Here is a 19,808-nt window from a genome sequence, read left to right on the forward strand (position 1 = left end):
TAGCGCCAAATGAGTGTGGCATAGACTACCCACCTTCCACAATGCCATCACTATCATTTCCCGAGTGCTGACGTGGGTAAGTGTGATTTCCAGTTCACAATGATGGATCTTCCATTGTTTTGTCACCCTGAGTGATGTGATTTATGTGTGCAATTTAAGTACATTGTAGTTTTGACTTGGTCTCTGGAGTAACCATTGTGCTTTGTGTTGAGATAGTGCTAGTTTAATTTTTCACATGGTGAATACTGTGATCCTTTTTCCTAAGAGCTCTTACAATCAATAAGAGAACAATTTCAATACACAAACCTTCATGACCCAGACGTGACTGAATAAGAGGGATAAATGGCTGTGTTATGCTAATGACAGATGGAAAGACATGCACACCTGTATTAGAGAATTCAATAACTAAAACGCAGTACACTGCACAAAATGCCAAAAATAGTTCAGGTATGATGGAGAAGTGCTGTAAAAGTACATGTGGAGACTGAATCTAGAGTATCTGGGATGAGATAGGCCAGTGCTTCTGAACCCGTTCCAGGTTTTTTGCTTCTCCAAAGCATACCAATGCTCTCAAAAATAGTGGCTGCTGGATGATCTCCAGTATACCATGCAAATAAACACACATTATTTTATCCTTCCCTTCATTGCTCTACAACAAAATTAAGTAGTAAAACTATATATTCTGATTAAGAAAATGCAGCTTAAATACCCTGTAGGTGAACAAAGAGCAGATTCTGACAAATTTTGCATGGTTTTGTGTATTCATTCTGTAAGATCTTACCAATTATCATGCTTCCTACTGCATACCAAATGAAGCACTGAATTGCAACTACTAAAAAATTATTTCCCTAGCTCATAGGTACTTTGATTTTAAAAACAGAATTTCAAATCATTTCAATCAACAACCTTGTCCAAATAAAACTAGACTTTGCTCATCTATCTGTATATTTGGCAAACCACACACAAACCTATATTTTGGCAAAAAGAAACTTCTTTTTTTGTTTATTGTTTTATTTTGTGTGTTTTTTTTTAAGATTTTATCCATTTTTTTGAGCGAGAAAGAGAGGAGAGAGATCATGAGCAGGAGGGTGGGGAGAGGCGGGGGAGAGATAGAGAAGCAGACTCTCCACTGATCAGAGAGCTGATTTGCAGGCTTCCTTCCCAGGACCCTGGGATCATGACCTGAGCCACCTAGGTGCCCCTCAGTCTACAAGCTGCTTAACAAAGAAAATAAAACAATCTTACCTGTTACATGTTCTCCATACATTGTATGGAACATTGCTAAAAAAGACGTGATTTACTAACCTATGCTATTGGTGCTTTCATAAAGAAAGTTTTCGATCACTTTTCATGTTATTCAAAATGTGCATAAGTGGAGCACCTGAATGGCACAGTAGGTTAAGCAGCTGACTCTTGGTTTGGACTCAGGTTGTGATCTCAGGGTCATGGTCTCAGGACCAAGTGACCCTTGTTTAGGGCTCTGCATTCAGTGCAAAGTCTGCTTGGGATTCTTTCTCTCCCTCTCCCTCTGCCCCTCCCTTCACACTCATGGTCTCTCTCTCACTCCCAAATAAATAAATCTTTAAAAAAAAATTAACAAAATGCCAGAAGCATGTAATGAGATTTTTGCCCTCATAAAGGTAGAAGGAAGTACGTTTCTGCCTACAAGATAGCTGTCATTGTTGCCTGCCATAGAAAATAAGCTAAAATGTTGGCCTACCACAGATCATATTTTCTAAACGTGAGACTAGAAGAGTACCCTCCTCTGTTTAGAAATATATTAAAGATGAAAATTGGGGAAAGGATTATAGTAAAACATGATTTATATGCCGTTTCTCCAAAGCAGCTTGACGAGGCTATGAGAATCCTAGGAAAGGATGAATGGATTGCACCTGAACTGTCTGATATTACATGTAGGTTGCAATAAAAAGTCATACATAAAAAAAGTGACTCACTTTTTGGGGAACAGGACTACTTCAGAACTCAAAAACTTGTTACCAGAAATGAGCAGCCAAGTTAAATAGAATTTTCTCAATTTGTTTACTAAAACTATAGCTTAGTGGTACATGGGTGGCCCAGTGGTGGAGCATCTGCCTTTGGCTCAAGGCGTGATCACGGGATCTCTGGATCTCGGGATCTAGTCCCGCATCAGGCTCCCTGCGGGGAGCCTGCTTCTCCCTCTACCTATGTCTCTGCCTCTCTCTGTCTCTCATGAATAAATAAATAAATCTTTAAAAATATATGTTTATAGCCTAAAAATTAAAATATGTAGTAAATAGTTCCTAAAAAGGGGTTAAAATAAATTGTATCATGGATAGAAACTTTATAAAAAATACTACTACATTCTCTCACATTATACTATTTGTTAGATACTATCAAATTTTTTTTAAGATTTTATTCATTTACTCATGAGAAACAGAGAGAGAGGCAGAGACACAGGCTGAGGGAGAAGCAGGCTCCATGCAGGGAGCCCAACATGGGACTTGATCCTGGGCCTCCAGGATCAGGCCCTGGGCTGAAGGTGGTACTAAACCGCTGAGCCACCCAGCGACCTTCAATTTTTTTTTTTTTTAAGTAATCTCAGCTCCCAACATGGGGCTTGAACTCATGACCCTGATATCAAGAGTCTCATGATTCCCCCCCACTAAGCCAGCTAGATCCCATTACTCTCAATTATTTTAGTTATTTGCTATTATTTTACTATTAATTACTAATAATTGCCACTATTAACTAGTCCTACTAGTTAATATTTATTTTCTTTAAATAACAATATGTATGAAACAGAAATGCAAATATTACAGGATAACATATAGTTTCAAATAGACAGCTGTTTTTCATACTTCAAATTATAACACATATAGATATAATTATTTTATATTACGCTGTTGTAGGTTTTTTGTTTTTGATTTTTTGTTTTTTGTTTTTGTTGTGTTTTGTTTTGTTTTTGTCTATTACAACTATATCCCAAGTTGGAGCTCTAAAAAATAATCAATCCTCTACCTTTATCATGAATATTGCACTATCCAGGTCTTACAACAATCAGCTGCCATTGACCCTCCTCCAAGACCATTTTCTGTTTGGGAAGGACTGACCCTTAGACTGGGAAGTGCAAGCTCAGCTTCCTATTAGCATCAACAGGATCAATAGACTCTTCCATACTTTCACATTGAAGCCTAAACCTCTCCCCTTTTTTGTGAAGTTGGTGTATAAACCTTTCTTTACCTTTAACTGTTCACTACTGAGTAACTCACTCCCATGTGTGCAATAAACTTTTCTCCTGTTCATCTCTCATTTTCAGTTCATTTGCAGGTCCAAGCAGTTGGCTCTAAGTGTGTAAAGATGTTTTTCTCCCAATGGTGTTGGTAACAGGTTTGGGTGGTCAGGACTCACCCAGACTGCAGCTCACTATTAGGGGCTCTGACCAAGCCCACAAAAAGAAGGTTTCTTACCAGATTCTGGATCCCTGCTCAGGTTCTGATTGGATGAAGGCAGTGAGACACTCTTGTTTTCTCTCTCTTTTTGAGAATGGGGATTATCTAAAATTCAGATTTACAGAATAAATTGTTTTTTTTTAGAACTAGCTTTTTGGGCATTTTGATTCTTCAGTTTGGATCAGTACCTCCCAGAGATAGCTGTTGCCTCTGTTCATCACTACCATTTGTGTTAAAGGTGTTTTATTATTCCTCCCAAAAATGTTATATTTTGTGTTTTGGGAGCCTAGCTTTGGAAGCCAGAAAGGGTGTTCTCTTTTCAAAGGGGCACAAGTTATTGACTCTATATCTAGAGACAGCCAGCTGTCTGGTGTGGGACCTAAGCATTCTTATTGTTACCAGCTCTCCTATTATTATCTAAATTCAAATCCTTTACTATCTAATTCATTGTCTTCATAGTGCTGAGAAATACCACCTCAGTCTTACCCATCCAGAGTCATGCATTAATGGGTTTATGATCGAAGGTAATTGGCAGGATCAGCCAATTCTTAATCATAACACAGAACTTTCCATTAAAATTATTTGTGTGTGTGTGTGTGTGTGTGTTTTAATTAGAGTAGGAAAGGGAAGGGCAGAGGGAGACAGAGAAAGAGAGAGAATCTTAAGCAGACTCGATGCCCTCGATGCCCAGCATGGAGTCTGACACAGCGCTCGATCTCACAATCCTGAGATCATGACCTGAGCCAAAACCAAGAGTTGAAGCTGAATGGACTGAGCCACCCAGGTACCCTATCTACTAAAATTAAAATAGAGAATCAGTAACTGGGTATTTTTACAACTGATACTGGTGCAACTTTCTCTACCATTGCTCAAAAGAAGCTTGCAGTTATAATCCTTTTTTCTTTCCTTATAAGATATAATCTTCTACAACCCAGAACTATCTTCTCAAATTCTCTGGTGAGTAAGCACAAATGAACACCTCCCCCTTCCTGAACTATTACTGACTATTCTCCACCACTAGGACACTAACTCTGTTTCCCTTTTTATTGACACGACTTTGAAAAAAAATGATTTACAACGTCAAAGACTTCTTTGAGAAAACTTCAGGTCTTGGGACACCTGGATGTCTCAGTGGTTGAGCATCTGCCTTTGACTCCCATAACGATCCCAGGGTCCTGGGATCAAGTCCCACATCCAGCTCCCCGCAGGGAGCCTGCTTCTCCCTCTGCCAGTGTCTCTGCCTGTGTCTCTGCCTGTGTCTCTGCCTCTCTCATGAATAAATAAATAAAATCTTAAAAAAAAAACAACAACAACTTCAGGACTGGCTTCCTTAGCACCTTTCTTTTCCCATCCAGCCCTTAAGTTCCCTGTCATCACTTAAGCTTTAGACCACCTGCTATATCAGGAGGACTCAGGGACCCCCCTCCCCAAAAGCAGCCACCTAAAATTAAAGAGGCTAGGCAGAAACAGACTAAATATTTTAACCACAAAGCTGAGCTTTGGAGACACCTAGACAGCCGTGTGATACCTCCTGAACCCCTTGCCCAAACTTTAAACTACAGCATTCACAAAATCATCTACCAGGGCAAGTGAAGGCCTTAATAACCTTCTCTACAAATATTGGTTAAAAAGCTTCTGTCTACATTCTGAGCAGATAACCTTGATTTGCTCTAACTGCCAAAAACACAGCTTGGATAAAAACATAAAGAGAAGCAAAAATGTGAACTAATTCTAACATAAACCAGTAAGTTTTGTATTACTGTGTCTAGGCCTAACTTATGGCTAACATTTCAGAATGAAAGCTCTAAGACCTCTGTCTGTATCTGTCTGTGCGCTTATATGACATGTGATATTTTCCTACCATCAGATGACATGCCAAATTAATTTGTAAAATCCCTTACAGGAGCTCTATTCTAATTGGCTTAGAGAAAAATGAGCACTTTGATAAAAAAAAAAAAAAAAAAAAAAAAAAAATTCCGAAAATTCTCAGAGCCATGAAATTAGCCCAAATGCTTTTCAAGTTTACATGGTTTTGATAAATCTTTGATCAGTAAGACTAAGTTGAGGTCATTAATTTAATAAAAATGGGCATGTCTGCAGAGTTGTCAGCATTAAATATAATTCAGACATACATTCAGGCCTTGGAACAGAATGTATGTTTTTTCACCCGTGCTTACCAGTCAAATAAGCCAATAGAACATCAACTAGATGTTTAAGATTATAAAATCCATAGATTTGAAAGTAATCGAGTCATTGTGCTGTCAAATGTATTTGAAAAATGACAATGCCTTATTATATCTGCCTAAAAATAGTCTTCAAAATCTTTTTGGTGACTTGCAACCTTAGAGCTATGCTAAAATAAGTAATAGATATTTATTAAAAATCTAAATTCTTTCTAAGTAAGAAACTACTACATTATTCATTAGTGAACATAAGCTTAAGCTCATATACTTCTGACTTCTTATTTTTAAAAGAAACCAACTATTTATCTGTTAAAAAATATATTCTTTTCCCACACTGAAAAAAAAATGCTTACTTTAAAGAAGCATATACCTGTTAAATTGTGAGATGGTATATCTTACTCATAAAGTTGGCTAATCTGCTACAAAATGCTAATATATGGCAGACAATTCACAACTGTTTACTCCCTACTTTAATAAAAGTTATTAATGGTTAAAAAATATAATCTATATACATGAAACTACTGGAAGTAATGAGTGGAAGAAAACAACTTTGTATGCAAGGAATAGAAGATGTGTTCTTGTTAGGAGAAAAGAAAGTAATTTTGTCCTAAAGGTTGTTCCAAAACAAGAATTAGAAAAATATTGGACAAAAGTTTGAATGGCTATAGAAAGTTGTAAGAGGTCTACAAAAAAAGGCAGTGCTCAAACTGGCCAAGATTAATTTGTAAGCTTTATTTATTTATTTGTAAGGTTTTTAAATGAGCTTTAATATCAGTAGTGTACAGATGTAAAATAGAGTTTTCTCTCTCTTAAAATGATTAAGTTTCTTAGGTTATTAGTCCTCTCTTCATAAGAGATTGTAAAAGGTTTTTCTTTACCATTTGAGTAATGTATCTAGGAAACAGATTGTGTGTCTTAGAATAATTTCCTGCTTTATCATGTACTTGATTACTAAGGAGAAACATGTTTTCTCATTGTTTGAAGAGCTGAGGGAATTTTTTTTTAAATCAAGCATGATTTAAATCAAGATTTAAATCAAATCTCCCATATTTACCTTTAAAATCTTTTGTTGTCACTTTGGTTACGTAGATAACTAAGTATTTTTTCATAATGACTTCTGATTGTATTTAACCAAGTGTTCAAAACTTTTGACATATTTGACAATTTTTGATAATTTGTTTTTTCAAAATCATATTCTAAATAAAATCTGTATTTCAAGCTGACACAGATTTTCCTTTCACCTTCTAAAGGATTCTTTCTTTCACCTTTTTTTAAAGCTTTATTTATTTATTTGAGAAAGAGAGCATGCTCACATGGTTGCCCACACAGAATGGGAGGTGGTGTGGAGGGGCAGAGGGCAAGGGAAAAGAAAAGAATCTTGAGCAGACCCCCTGCTGAGCAGGAGGCCCAACTCAGCGCTTGATCACACAACCCTGAGATCATGAGCTGAGCCAAAACCAAGAGTTGATCACTTAACCAACTGAGCTACCCAGGTTCCCCACATTCTCTCACCTCCTAAAAAGAGAAATGTTAGAACATAATTAGGTTTATTTGTATATTAAACTGCATGAAAAGTATTATCAAGTCAGAAAAGATACTTAACTTTCCCTGGGTTGTATTTGTTTAGGTAAATTCTATTCATATAAATTTCAGGAATAATATGAAATTCTTAGAAATTTGTTAATAACCCAGTTGTCCATAGTATGTCCTTGTGCTGCTTTTGTGATAATAGATTAAATGGTATAGTGCTATCAGTTGTAATTCCAGTTATTAGTTTAAATATTTTATGTCAAATAAATAACCAAATTTCTTAGTCAATTACATTATTTTTATCATGAACCCTCATCAGATCTTTAACCATGGCTGTTTCATTTTTCTATTTCTGTCCAGTTCTTCTCTGAGAACACTTGCAATCAGCTACAAATCAAAGTGCCTCACCTTCAACAAAGAGGAAATGTCTCAGGAATCTGTGAAGAGGACCATGCCTGGGGTACATGGCATGGTTTAACTAACTTTGAGATCATACCACTGGACTAAGCTAGGATTTCCAAAAATTCTAGTGGAGAAGCTGATGAGTTCATGAAATGGTAACCTCAGTTCGAGAAGAATAAGAATTAATGACATGGAAGTAAATAAACTAATGCAGAATAACTGATTTTTTATAACTTTTGTTTGGAACATATCTGGCTCTTTAATGTTTTATTTTCTGGATATAAAGGATAGGGGAGCTCCAGAAGACAGGAATACACCTACATCTATCAGAACTGCAGGTGAAGTCTGATGGCAAATTATTGGCTTGGCTTCCTAGTCTCAAAATGCTTTTAAAAGGAATCTGAGATTTCCTTATGAAAGTTCCAGTAAAGCAAATTTAAACAGGTCTATGTGGTCAATTACTATTCTTGCCGCACTTAGGTAAACAATCAGGTCGAATTCAATGAGACAAGTATTATTTTGTAAACAAGAATAATCTCTCTTTGATTATCTTTGATCAAAGCAGAAGGTTAGCTCTGGAGTTTACATTTCAATAGAGAACCATAACACACCTTTGTGGGCTATCATATTCTAATTCTGTTTCTTTTCTTTGAGATTTTATTATATGTTTGTAAATGGACTGGATCATGCCATCTTACCAAATTCTCTATTCTTCTAACTTCTTTCTCTATCTGCTTAAAACCCTAAAACTTAACATTTTCCATTGTTCTTTACCCTACTGACTTGGTGTCCCTGAAAACTAAGACCTGATTGCCCATGATGTGGGAAACAAAGGCAAAAGAAATGTAGCTAAAATTAAAATCTCTTTACAGCTTGCAGCCCACTGATAGATCCCTGAAACTTGCAGAGTGTGACCTTCTTCAAGGAACTTGTGGCTGCCTTCCTACCTTTAGATTTAAAAGTAACCTTATCGGGCAGCCCGGGTGGCTCAGCGGTTTAGAGCCGCCTTCAGCTCAGGGTATGATCCTGGAGACCCAGGATCGAGTCCCACATCTGGCTCTCAGGGTGGAGCCTGCTTCTCCCTCTGCCTTTCTCTCTGTGTCTCTCACAAATAAATAAATAAATAATCTTTAAAATAAAAAATAAATAAAGGTAAACTTATCTTGGCAGCAACTGGCCCCTCAATGTCCTGAAAGCCTTGCTTCCAGATCCCTTGGAGACTTGCACTATCCCTCACCCCCACTAATTAAAAAGTTTACAATCCATCACTCCTCGCAATCCCAATATAGCTCTTTCTGCCCACAGGTCCTGTCCTATGAATAGGGAAGGGGTTTGGAAATAGGTAGGAGAGAGATAGGAGGCCTCTGACTCCCCTACCTACACAGGCTCTGGGACTATTCCTGGCAGGTGATAATGCTGACACAGAGCTGTGCAAGAGATAAGGGGACAAACCAAGATGGCACAAGGATCTCAAGGCCACAAGCTTCCTAGTCAGTTCTCAATAAAAGACTCACTAGAAGTCCTCAATGGCAACCCATTTAGGATCCCTCTCACTCTAGAGAGCTTTTCTTTCCTTTCTGTTCTCATCTTCACTTAATGAACTTTCACTTCACCCTTTTGTGTCCATAAGATTCATTCTTCAACTCTGTGTGACAAGAACCCTGCTATCTTGCAACACCCAGATCCTATTTGGAACTCTAGATTGGCTTGTAGCTGCTCTTTTACCCAAGGGTCTAAAACAGCCTTGCAAGCTGAGGCTGGTTGACTTGATACAAACTTCTAAGGACTGATCATAATAGACCATATATGGGATCATCAAGGTATTCAAATTGTAAACCAGAAAATCCATTTAGTTGCCACTGCCATCTACTCTCCACCATTTTGAACACAATTTTTAACCCTCTGGATTCAGAATTTACATTCTTTCCCTCAGCAACCAGTTTATAAACCAAGTCTTCTCTATATAGCAATCAACCCAAATCCTTGTTTGTGAAATTTCTTGGTAAGTTTCAAATGGGGACAGTCTGACACTTAGCCTTGGGAAGCAAGAATTCAGCTACCTATTCCCATCAAAATGTCCAATCGAACCTTTCATACTTCCCTACTAAAATTCTAACCTCTCCCTTTTTTTGTTAAGTTGGTATATAAACCTTTACTTCTGGCTACTGAGCAAGTTTACTACTTATTACTAAATGCTCTCACATGCATAATAAACTCTTTTCTGTTAGCTTGCCTGTTGTCCACTAATTCACAGGCCTATTTTCTTCCTAACATGGGCACCAACAACTGTCTAAAATTGGTAAGTCAGGAAATAGAAAAGTACATTTTATAAGCATACCGTCTGTAGTTATGAAGGTAATCTCAAAAAAAATGAGCCCAAGAGATTTTCTTGGGAGAATTGGAACAGGACTTCGAAGGGAGAGGAGGAGCCTGTCACTTGTTTTTCATCACAAACTCTTTGTCCATATCTGATTTCCTGATGTGCACATATTGTCTTGATGAAAACAAAAGGAGTGAATACAAAGGAAAGTCACTAGAGAGCCTGAGGGCAGGGTGTTCACACCTTCAAACATTTTACAGGGCAGTTCTCTCTCCACTGTCCTCAATCCCTTCAAAGGATGTCGCACAAAACTGTGATCACAAAACATTTACATCCTAAGGGACTCACATCTGGGCAAGAGTCCCAGTAGAGTAAGCAGGGCACATGGAAATTGATTGAGACTTCAAACTCCAGACCAAATGTTAAGTGGATATTCAATTGCAAATGTGTCTGCTTTGCATTCCCTGGGGGCCCTAGCCAGGCATTCATGTGCTAATCAGAATTCACCAAAACAATGTTGCTCATCAGTAGCTAAAATCAGTACAAATTGTTAATGCAGAGAAACTTTCAAGAAGCCAAAAGGGAGCATACTTCAAAGAAGCATCTTTTACTTTATTATGGAAAATGTGATTTCCCCACCTCCTCCAAATATGTTATGCCTTTCTTTGGACTATCAAAGGATTGTACACAAGATAAATCTGAGTTTGCAAAGCTTCCGCTCTGCACACAACATTTCTCAGGCTTTCATTAACCTGTAAGCCTTGCTGAACTGTGGGCAGTGCTCTTATTTCCTGCATATGTGTCTTTTTCAAAGAAAATCCCAAAACTGAAGGATCTAACCAGAGGTTCCCCAGTTCTCAATGTTCGTGGTGCCCTCAGTGTCTCGGTAATTTTTTTTTCCCAGCACTGCAGGCCAAGACAAGTACCTAACACTTCACTTTATTAAATAGTTTCCCAACAACTGCCTGCATATTTATGTTCTACTAATTTAATACCAGCTGAAGAAATAGTATACATACATTGAAAGGAAGCTAACAGTTCGGTGTTTTTTGTTTTTTTTGTTTTTTTAGATTTTATTTATTTATTCATGAGAGACACAGAGAGAGGCAGAGACATAGGCAGAGGGAGGAGGCTCCCTGCGAGGAGCACGATGCAGGACTCAATCCCAGGATCCCGAGATCGCGCCCTGAGCCAAAGGCAGATGCTCAACTGCTGAGCCACCCAGGTGCCCCCATTACAGTTCATTCTTAACCACAACTACTGACCACTGGATATGTGCTCAGTGGGCCCGTGTGGGTGGCCACCACCATCCTCATTTCCTGTTCCCCATTAATTTTTCAAATGATACTTCATTGTTATCACAGCACTGAGAAAAAATAATATTGTCTTTACCCTTCTGAGTTCTTAGCTGAGACCGCTGTGTTAATAGATAGATTAACAAGAAAAACAAGCAGAAGTGTGATAACACATAGGCCATAACCGGGGAAAATGAGTAACTCTTCGAGGTGGCTTAAAATTCAGGCTTAAATAGCATTATGTAGAAGCTTCTTTTAGGCAACAGGCTTGAGCAATGGAATGTAGAAGGGGACCACTGTAACCCCTGGCTGACTACAGACAGGCCCATCACGTCACCCACCTCAAAATAGCCATGAGCTCTAGCTGACCAATGTTACCTACACCCAGACACAGTTACCAAAAAGGGGAAAATTCTCTACGTCCCCGTCTACCTCCTCACATTCCTGTTGTGCCCAAGATTGCAAATCCGAGAAACCACCAAGGAGCCGACACCAATGCAAACACACGAGGGTTTATTTACAAGCTCGAGCTTGGGTCCAAGTGTACCCAACACAGCGGAGCAGGGACTTGGACCCCGGACTAAGAGGCGTAGCAGCTTTATAGGGGCCAGTGGCCAATGGGATACACAGAAAGTTGCAGCAGTCCTGTCGGTCCACACGCAGGTGGCCAATTGAATTACATCTTACCCTCTAGTATCCATTTGAGCTGGCCTATTACTTTGGTCAGAATTGGCGCGCAGTTTTGGCGGGCACAAAGCAGGGTTACATTGTAATGAGCCGATTTCTGATTAGGGTGTGCCCAGGGCTTGACTAGGGTGGGGCAGCGCCTTAAGCAATAAGCAGGTTATGTGGGGGTCACACAGGAGGTGGCAGGTGTAACACAAAATGGAATCAGTCCTGCTCTGCTTGTCCAGGGGTAGGGGATTTTTGTTAAATTTCCTGGGTCCGACATTTCCCCCTTTTTCAGAGGATCCTATGCAGGACCCAATCATGGGTCCAGGTTGCTCTCAGAGTGAGCCACGGGGAATGATTAAACCAGGATTCTAACCAGCCTTGTTGCTGTTCTCACTCCCATTTACATTCCAGCGAAGAAGCAACATCCTACATTTAAGGCAGCACATAACCACACACACACAACCTTTGTTGTAAGAAGACTAAGTCTAATCCCCTTCTATTTTGAAGGACAACCTAGGAATAGGGAGTCTTGGAGGTGCGAAATAAGTGAGAACGGCGCAGTCTTAGCTTTAGGGGATTGTCCTTGTCCGGTTGGCTTTTCCATTCTGGAACAAAGTTCTTGAGAACGGCGTGTGGGTCAGCTGGCCGGACATGGGTGTAGTGGACCCAGGGAGTAATCCCATCGACCTTGAGAGCGGTGGGAGTGGTCAGGATCACGGTGTAAGGTCCCTTCCAGTGAGGCTGAAGTGTCCAGTGTTGGTATCTCCGCACATACACCCAGTCATCTGGCCGATATTGATGGGGATCCAGGGGTGGCCCAGTCTCATAGAGGGCCCTCAGCTTAGGCCACACCTGCTCATGGGTTCGTTGTAACATTTGGAGGGAGAAAAGAAGTTGGTGATCATCAAATTCAGCAAGCACCTCAGGTTTTAAATTGGGGATAACAGGTAGAGGAAGACTGAACATGATCTCGTAGGGAGTCCGTCCCATCTTATATGGGGAGTTCCTTACCCTATATAGGGCGAAGGGGAGGAGAGTCACCCAGTCCCCGCCAGTCTCCAGGGCTAATTTAGTTAAGGTCTCCTTTAATGTTCTGTTCATCCTCTCTACCTGTCCTGAGCTCTCTGGCCTATATGCACAATGTAATTTCCAATCTGCCGCAAGTACTAGTGCCACTCCCTGTGTTACCTTAGATACAAATCCTGGGCCATTGTCTGACCCAATCTTAGCGGAAAACCATACCTCGGTAAGATGTCTTCCAGCAGTTTCTTTGTCACGGTCTGTGCTGTTTCATGTTTGGTGGGAAATGCCTCTGTCCACCCTGAAAAAGTACCTACAAACACTAATAAATACCTGTATCCGTATTTTCCAGGTTTTACCTCAGTGAAGTCCACTTCCCAGTAGGCTCCTGGGCAGTCCCCCTGGAGCCGGGTGCCTGGGTTAGATCCATGGGCGGTGGCATTAGTTAACTGGCATGCATGGCAGCTTGCCACAATCTGCTTGATCTTTGCTCGAGAGTCTTTAATAGTGATCTTTGCATGTCGTATGAGGTCTTCCATCTTCCTTGTTCCCATGTGAGTACTCCAATGTATTTTGGATAGGACTCGCCATCCTACTTCCTCTGGCAAGATGATGCTGGAGTCTGCGGCCCTCCACCAGCCACGCAAGCACTGGGTCATAGGCAAGCATTTGATCCAGTGTAAGTCAGCATCAGTATAGTTGGGGGTGTCAGGCAGGGTCAGTGCCCCCGGATCAAGTAGCATGGTTGCCAAGACCTGGGTCACCAAAAGGGTCGCCTCCTTTGCTTTTAAATCGGCTAGCCGGTTTCCCCTGGCTACTGGCATGTCTGCCTTTTGGTGCCCCGGACAGTGGATGATGGCTAGGGCCTTTGGCAGCCAGAGGGCCCTCAGGAGTTCAAGAATACTGGACAAGGACCCCTTTTGCCACCCCGTCTTTCTCATAGAAGGGCTTGGCTAGATCGGGCAACCCAAGAGCCGGGGCAGACAGTAAGGCCTGTTTAAGGTCATTAAAGGTTCTGTTCATGGCCTCTGTCCATTCAAAATTTTGCTGGTGTGTGGTGGCCTCATAGAGGGGTCTGGCCATCTTAGCAAAACCCAGAATCCATAAGCGACAGAACCCTGCTGACCCCAGGAATTCACGTACCTGGCGGACGGTTTGCAGCTGTGGGATTCTTAAGACAGTTTCCTTCCGTGCATCCGTCAACCATCTTTGTCCATCCTTTAATTTGTACCCAAGGTAGCTCACCTCTGTTCTGCATATCTGGGCCTTTTTAGCTGAGGCCCGGTATCCTAGGGCCACTATGGTCTGGAGCAAGTCCCTGGTGCCTCGCAGGCATGTGTCCTGGTCCTCTGCCGCCAAGAGGATATCATCTACATATTGTATGTAATAAAGTCAAATGAGGGTGCTCAGAACGGAACTCACCCAAGTCTTTGTGTAAGGCCTCATGGAAGATGGTCAGTGAATTTTTGAATCCTTGTGGTAGTCGAGTCCAGGTGAGCTGGCCATTGATGCCTTTCTCAGGGTCCATCCATTCAAAGGCAAAGAGGTCTTGGCTCTTGGGCGCTAAAGGCAGGCTGAAAAAGGCATCTTTTAAATCTAATACCATATACCAAGTTTTGTCTGGAGGCAGGGTGGAGAGGAGGGTGTATGGGTTTGGGACCATAGGGTGCATATCCTCTACTCGCCGGTTGACTTCCCTCAAGTCTTGGACTGGCCTGTAATCTTTAGAGTGCGATTTCTGAACCGGCAGCAAGGGAGTGTTCCATGCCGATCGGCAGGGCCTTAATATGCCCGAGTCCAGTAGTCGCCGTATGTGAGGTGTGATTCCCTTTCGTGCTACTAGAGGCATGGGGTATTGGCGGACCCTGACAGGGTCTGCCCCTGGCTTTAGTTCTATGTATATGGCTGGTCGATGCTGGGCCAGCCTGATTCCCCCAGTTTCTGCCCACGCTTGGGGAAATTCCTGCAGCCAACGGTCAATATCAGTCATTGGGGCTGAGGGCATTTGGTGGAGATGATATTCGTCTTCTAAACTCAGGACAAGCACCTGAATCGGGTGCTCCTTCTTGTTTAAGACTTTTGCTCCTTCGGGGTGGAAGCAAATTTGTGCCCCCATCTTGGTGAGCAAATCCCGACCTAACAACGTGTAGGGACACTCAGGGATAACCATGAAGGAGTGGGAAACCCGGCCCGTGCCGAGATCCACAGTTCTTCGGGTAGTCCATGAGTACTGTTTGGTGCCTGTGGCCCCTTGCACCCATGAAGTTTTGTTTGCCAATTTCCCTTGGGGTTGTAATAAAACCGAATATTGTGCCCCAGTGTCCACTAGGAATTCAACAGGTTGCCCCTCCACTTTAAGAGTTACCCTGGGCTCAGGGAGGGGTGCCGAACCCTGACTCCCCTAATTGTCCAGGTCCTCCATTTCCAAGATCTTGGCAGGGGCCTTAGATCTTTTGTTAGGGCAGCTTTTCACCCAGTGGCCCTCTTCTTTGCAATAAGCACATTGGTTTTTGTTCAGCTTAGGGTGCTCCCGAGGGGGACCAGGGCCATCCTCCTTACCTGTCCCTGAAGCCAGCTTCTTGAGGTACCTCTGTCTTTCCTGTGGGTCATCCATGGTTGTGGCCAGCAGTATCTTGGTCAGGTTTCGGGTCTGCCAGTCACTTTGGTTTGTTGTTCTTCCGGACTTTCTCTATTATTATAGACTCGTTCTGCTACTATCACTAAGTCCTGCAAGCTCTTCTCTCCCAGTCTCTCTCTACCCTTTGCAATTTCTTTTTAATGTCCGGAGTGGCCTGGTTAACAAAAGCTATGATAATTGTGGCCTTTGTTTCCGGGGCTTCTGGGTTCATAGGGGTGTACTGCCTAAAAGCCTCTATGACTCTCTCTAAGAAGGCTGCTGGACTCTCATCCTTACCCTGTCTCACATCATAGACCTTGGCCAGATTGGTAGGCCTGCACGCAGCAGCCTTGAAACCTGCCATTAGAGTCTGGCGGTAGACCCGGAGTCTCTCCTTTCCTTCAGCTGAGTTGTAGTCCCAGGTGGGGCGGGATAAAGGGAAGGCAGCATTTATGAGGTCTGGGTTTTGAGTGGCTGTCTGTCCTCTCCCAGGACAGACTTCCGGGCTTCCACCTGAATTCGTTCTCTCTCTTTGGTGGTGAAGAGAACCTGCAAGAGCTGTTAGCAGTCATCCCAAGTAGGCTGGTGGGTAAAGAGAACAGTATCTAAAAGCCCAATTAGATCTCTTGGATTATCAGAGAACTTTGCATTTTGGGTTTTCCAATTATATAAATCACTGGTGGAGAATGGCCAATATAACATTAGCTGTTCGCCAGTCTCATCGGGGGGCCCCATGGCCCGGAGAGGAAGGGCGGTGGAGTCGGCTGGCCCCGCATTCGGAGGTGGGGCCGTCCGGTGCGTCTGACGGCGTGTCCCGCTGCTGGCCCGCGCACAGGGACTCCCTCGTCAAGGAGGGGTGGCGCCCCTTCTGCAGCGCCCGGTGTCTCCAATGGAGGGGCGGAAGGGGGAGGGGGTGCCCGGTAGGGCGGCGGGAGAATCAGGTCCTCCGGGAAGGAATCCTGGAAGACCAGATAAAGGGGCACTTGGGGCGTAGTCGGTCTCCTTCTCGGCTTTCCGCAGGGCTAGAATCTCGGTGGGTCCTGCTTTGGGGGGTAAAAATGGTTTTAGCCAAGGAGGGGGATTCTCGATCATGTCCTGCCAGATCAGGATGTAGGGCACCTGGTCAGAGTGGCCATCCGGTTTGTCCCTGAAGATCACGGCCTTAACCTGTAAGATAATAGGTAGGTGCAAAGTTCCTTCTTGGGGCCATCCCACGTCAAAGGTTGGCCATTCTGATATGCAATAAATTTGGAATCTCTCTCTCCGTATGTCTATGCTCAGAATACGAGCTCTTTCCCTAACATCCGAGAAGTGGGAGAACATAAGATATAGGGGAGTGGTTTCTGTCTCCCCCATTATGTCCCCAATCCACACCAAGACACAGACAGTAAAGGCAATTAACAAGGACACAACAACACAGACAAATGCAAAAAAAGTTAACAAGGACATAGTAACACAGACAAACGTTCCAGTGCGGCCGCAGAGACAAAACAGAAAGCAACCCAAAGGGCCGACTGTCAGACCTCCTTACAGATGAGGACCCCCGTCCTCCTTACAGACGAGGACCCCCGTCCTCCTACAGGTGAGGACCTCAGTCCTCCAGGCAGGGGCAAGGGACGTCTCCTCAAGACCCCCAGTCGCCGGCCCGCCAGCGCGTCCGCCTAAGCCAATGCCGACCTAACACAGATTGGAATTCCTACAGGTACAGTACGGGTTAGAGCTGTCAGAAAACATGCGCGCAAAAGGTGGAAAAAGCTGAGCGCACTCACCACGCGTGAAACCCTCCGGATGGGAGCCTGGAGGTTTCTTGGATCCCGGATGAGCCCCCAAATGTTGTGCCCAAGATCGCGAATCCGAGAAACCACCAAGGAGCCGACACCGATGCAAACACACGAGGGTTTATTTACAAGCTCGAGCTTGGGTCCAAGTGTACCCGACACAGCGGAGCAGGGACTTGGACCCCAAGACTAAGAGGCGTAGCAGCTTTATAGGGGCCAGTGGCCAATGGGATACGCAGAAAGTTGCACAGCCCTGTCGGTCCACACGCAGGTGGCCAGTTGAATTACACCTTACCCTCTAGTATCCACTTGAGCTGGCCTAGTACTTTGGTCAGAATCGGCGCGCAGTTTTGGTGGGCACAATGCAGGGTTACATTGTTATGAGCCGATTTCCGATTAGGGTGTGCCCAGCGGCTTGACTAGGGTGGGGCAGCGCCTTAAGCAATAAGCAGGTTATGTGGGGGTCACACAGGAGGTGGCGGGTATAGCACAAAATGGAATCAGTCCTGCTCTGCTTGTCCAGGGGTAGGGGATTTTTGTTAAATTTCCTGGGTCCCACAATTCCTGCTTACACACAGCCTCCACCCACTGCTTGCCAGCAGACAGCTTCTGCCTCACCTGTCCTGCCCGCTGCCAGCAGCAAAGGCAACAAACTTCTACCTCCTTTGTTCTGCCTCCACTGAATCCTCTCACCACTCCTACTGCCAGCTTCTACCCTCTTGTGGCCCCACATTTGGGGATCCCTATCTGATTGGAGAAAGACATCACACATAATAGGGAAAAGGGACAGAAGATGTAGGCTTTTTAGGGGAAAGAAAGTTGTTGGGTTTTTTTGTTTTGTTTTGTTTTAAAGAAAGATGAATGGCCCTTCATATAGATGGAAGATACTATAGTTTGTGACAAAGTTTGGGTGTGATGTTGACTTCTAGTCTCTCCTTTGTGGTCAGATGTCATCTTCCCTTGGGATGAAACTCCCATGGAAGGATTTGCAACAATTAAGTGCTTCTGGAGGTTCCATCTTTAGGCAGAAATCAGGAGTTCAGAGACAGCATTTCAGTGCATTTTGCTGTTTCTCAAGTTCTTACAACTCCAAAATCGATATGTCAAAGTAGCATATCTTGGGGTGACATTTCCTTACCCCCTGCAGTCACATTGTTAGGGGTGAGAAGGATAATGCATTGATATGAATGGAGATCTCAGTCCTTGGACTCCCCACAAGAAGATTTACGTGGGGATCCGTGCTCAAATACTGACAATAATGGCAAGTGGCTAGCACAGAGCAGTTTATAAAAACTAAGGTACACTCCCAAGGTGGGAGACCGGGCAGGTTCCTCAAGGTGGAATCAACTCCTGGGATGTTTGGGGGTTGAATATTTTTGGGGTCTCTCTGGGCTGGGAGGAACTGGGAGGTACAGTAGACTGGTCTTTAACTGAGGCTGCTTCCAATCATTTGAAAAGTGACAGATGATGAGAATTTGGGGACCTCACTTTAATACCAAGTAATCAGGAATTTCCAAAACCTACATCTGAAGTTGCTATTGGCAGATCATTACTGCAAAAACTACTGGAGTATTCAAAATACTTCTTGTTCTAGAAAGTAAGACATGTGTAAGCCCCAAAGAATGCTTAAAATTGAAGACATGCTGAAGATAAGGTAGCCCAACTCCTCCATTTTAAAATACAGTCTATAATGACTAACATTATTTAGCTCTTAAATCTGTCACCATTCTAAGCGCTTGACTGCATTAACTCATTTATCCACACCACAATCCCCTGAGATGCTGTTGTTATTCTCATTTCACAGACGTATGAAAACTGAGACTCAGAGAGGGTTAGAAATTTTCCCAGGATCACACAACATGCAAGTGGCAAAACTGGCATCAAAATGCAGACCACTCAGTCCACAAGTCCCCTTCCTGACATGGAAAATAGACCCTATGGGGTTTCTTCACTAGTTCTTGGTTCAGTACTTGAAAATTTACAAAGTGCTTTCAAATCAGTTAACTTCTCTGAGAAATATAAAATTACAAAGTAGGCAAGACAGATATAATACCCAAATTTCAAGTGGAAAACAGGCTGAGCAGGGTCCAATCCAAGGTCAGGTTCTTATGAGCAGTGGTATGGGACAAGCCCCACTTTCTCTCTGGTTCCACGTTTAATGATCTGTACCATATTTAGGTGCTTTTGTTTTCTCAGACATTCTCTAAGATAATACAAGTGACTTCTCAGAGAAAATTAAAAGGTTGCTGTTCACTAATATTCAGACAAAATAAGAACAGCTTCAAATCATTGCACCAGGTGCCAAGCATTTTACCTCATTAAGTCCCCTCAACAACCTTACAAGATAGATGATTTTCCCCATTTTACAGATGAGAAAACTGCACCTCAGAGGAGTCACTTAGCCAGAGATCATCAGACCTGGAGAGCAGATTGCCTGGACTCTAAAAACTAATGTCCACTTAACTACCATGCAGGTTTTTCAAAACATGATTTGCAAAATAATATTCTTCAATTCCAAGAACTAAAGAGAGTTTTCATTGGCAAACCTGTTTTCTGA

The 19,808-nt window shown here is 42.8% G+C and overlaps 1 protein-coding gene and 1 pseudogene across 1 annotated transcript; both read right to left on the reverse strand.

Annotated features, from left to right (window-relative positions):
* Window positions 1–14,222: 14,222 nt before the first annotated feature.
* LOC129516130 (uncharacterized) lies at window positions 14,223–16,310 on the reverse strand (annotated as a pseudogene).
* LOC129515625 (uncharacterized) lies at window positions 16,308–17,143 on the reverse strand. The gene has a single exon (XM_055334577.1). The coding sequence runs from the start codon at window positions 16,920–16,922 to the stop codon at window positions 16,320–16,322; it is 603 nt and encodes a 200-aa protein (XP_055190552.1). The 5' UTR covers window positions 16,923–17,143; the 3' UTR covers window positions 16,308–16,319.
* Window positions 17,144–19,808: the final 2,665 nt, after the last annotated feature.

This window comes from Nyctereutes procyonoides, unplaced genomic scaffold (assembly GCF_905146905.1).
Source record: "Nyctereutes procyonoides isolate TBG_1078 unplaced genomic scaffold, NYPRO_anot_genome, whole genome shotgun sequence".
NCBI lineage: Eukaryota > Metazoa > Chordata > Mammalia > Carnivora > Canidae > Nyctereutes > Nyctereutes procyonoides.

Bases quoted from the DNA above. Each gene is read 5' to 3' on its own strand.
- LOC129515625 (XM_055334577.1), bottom strand. From the start codon at position 16,922: ATGTCCTTGTTAACTTTTTTTGCATTTGTCTGTGTTGTTGTGTCCTTG.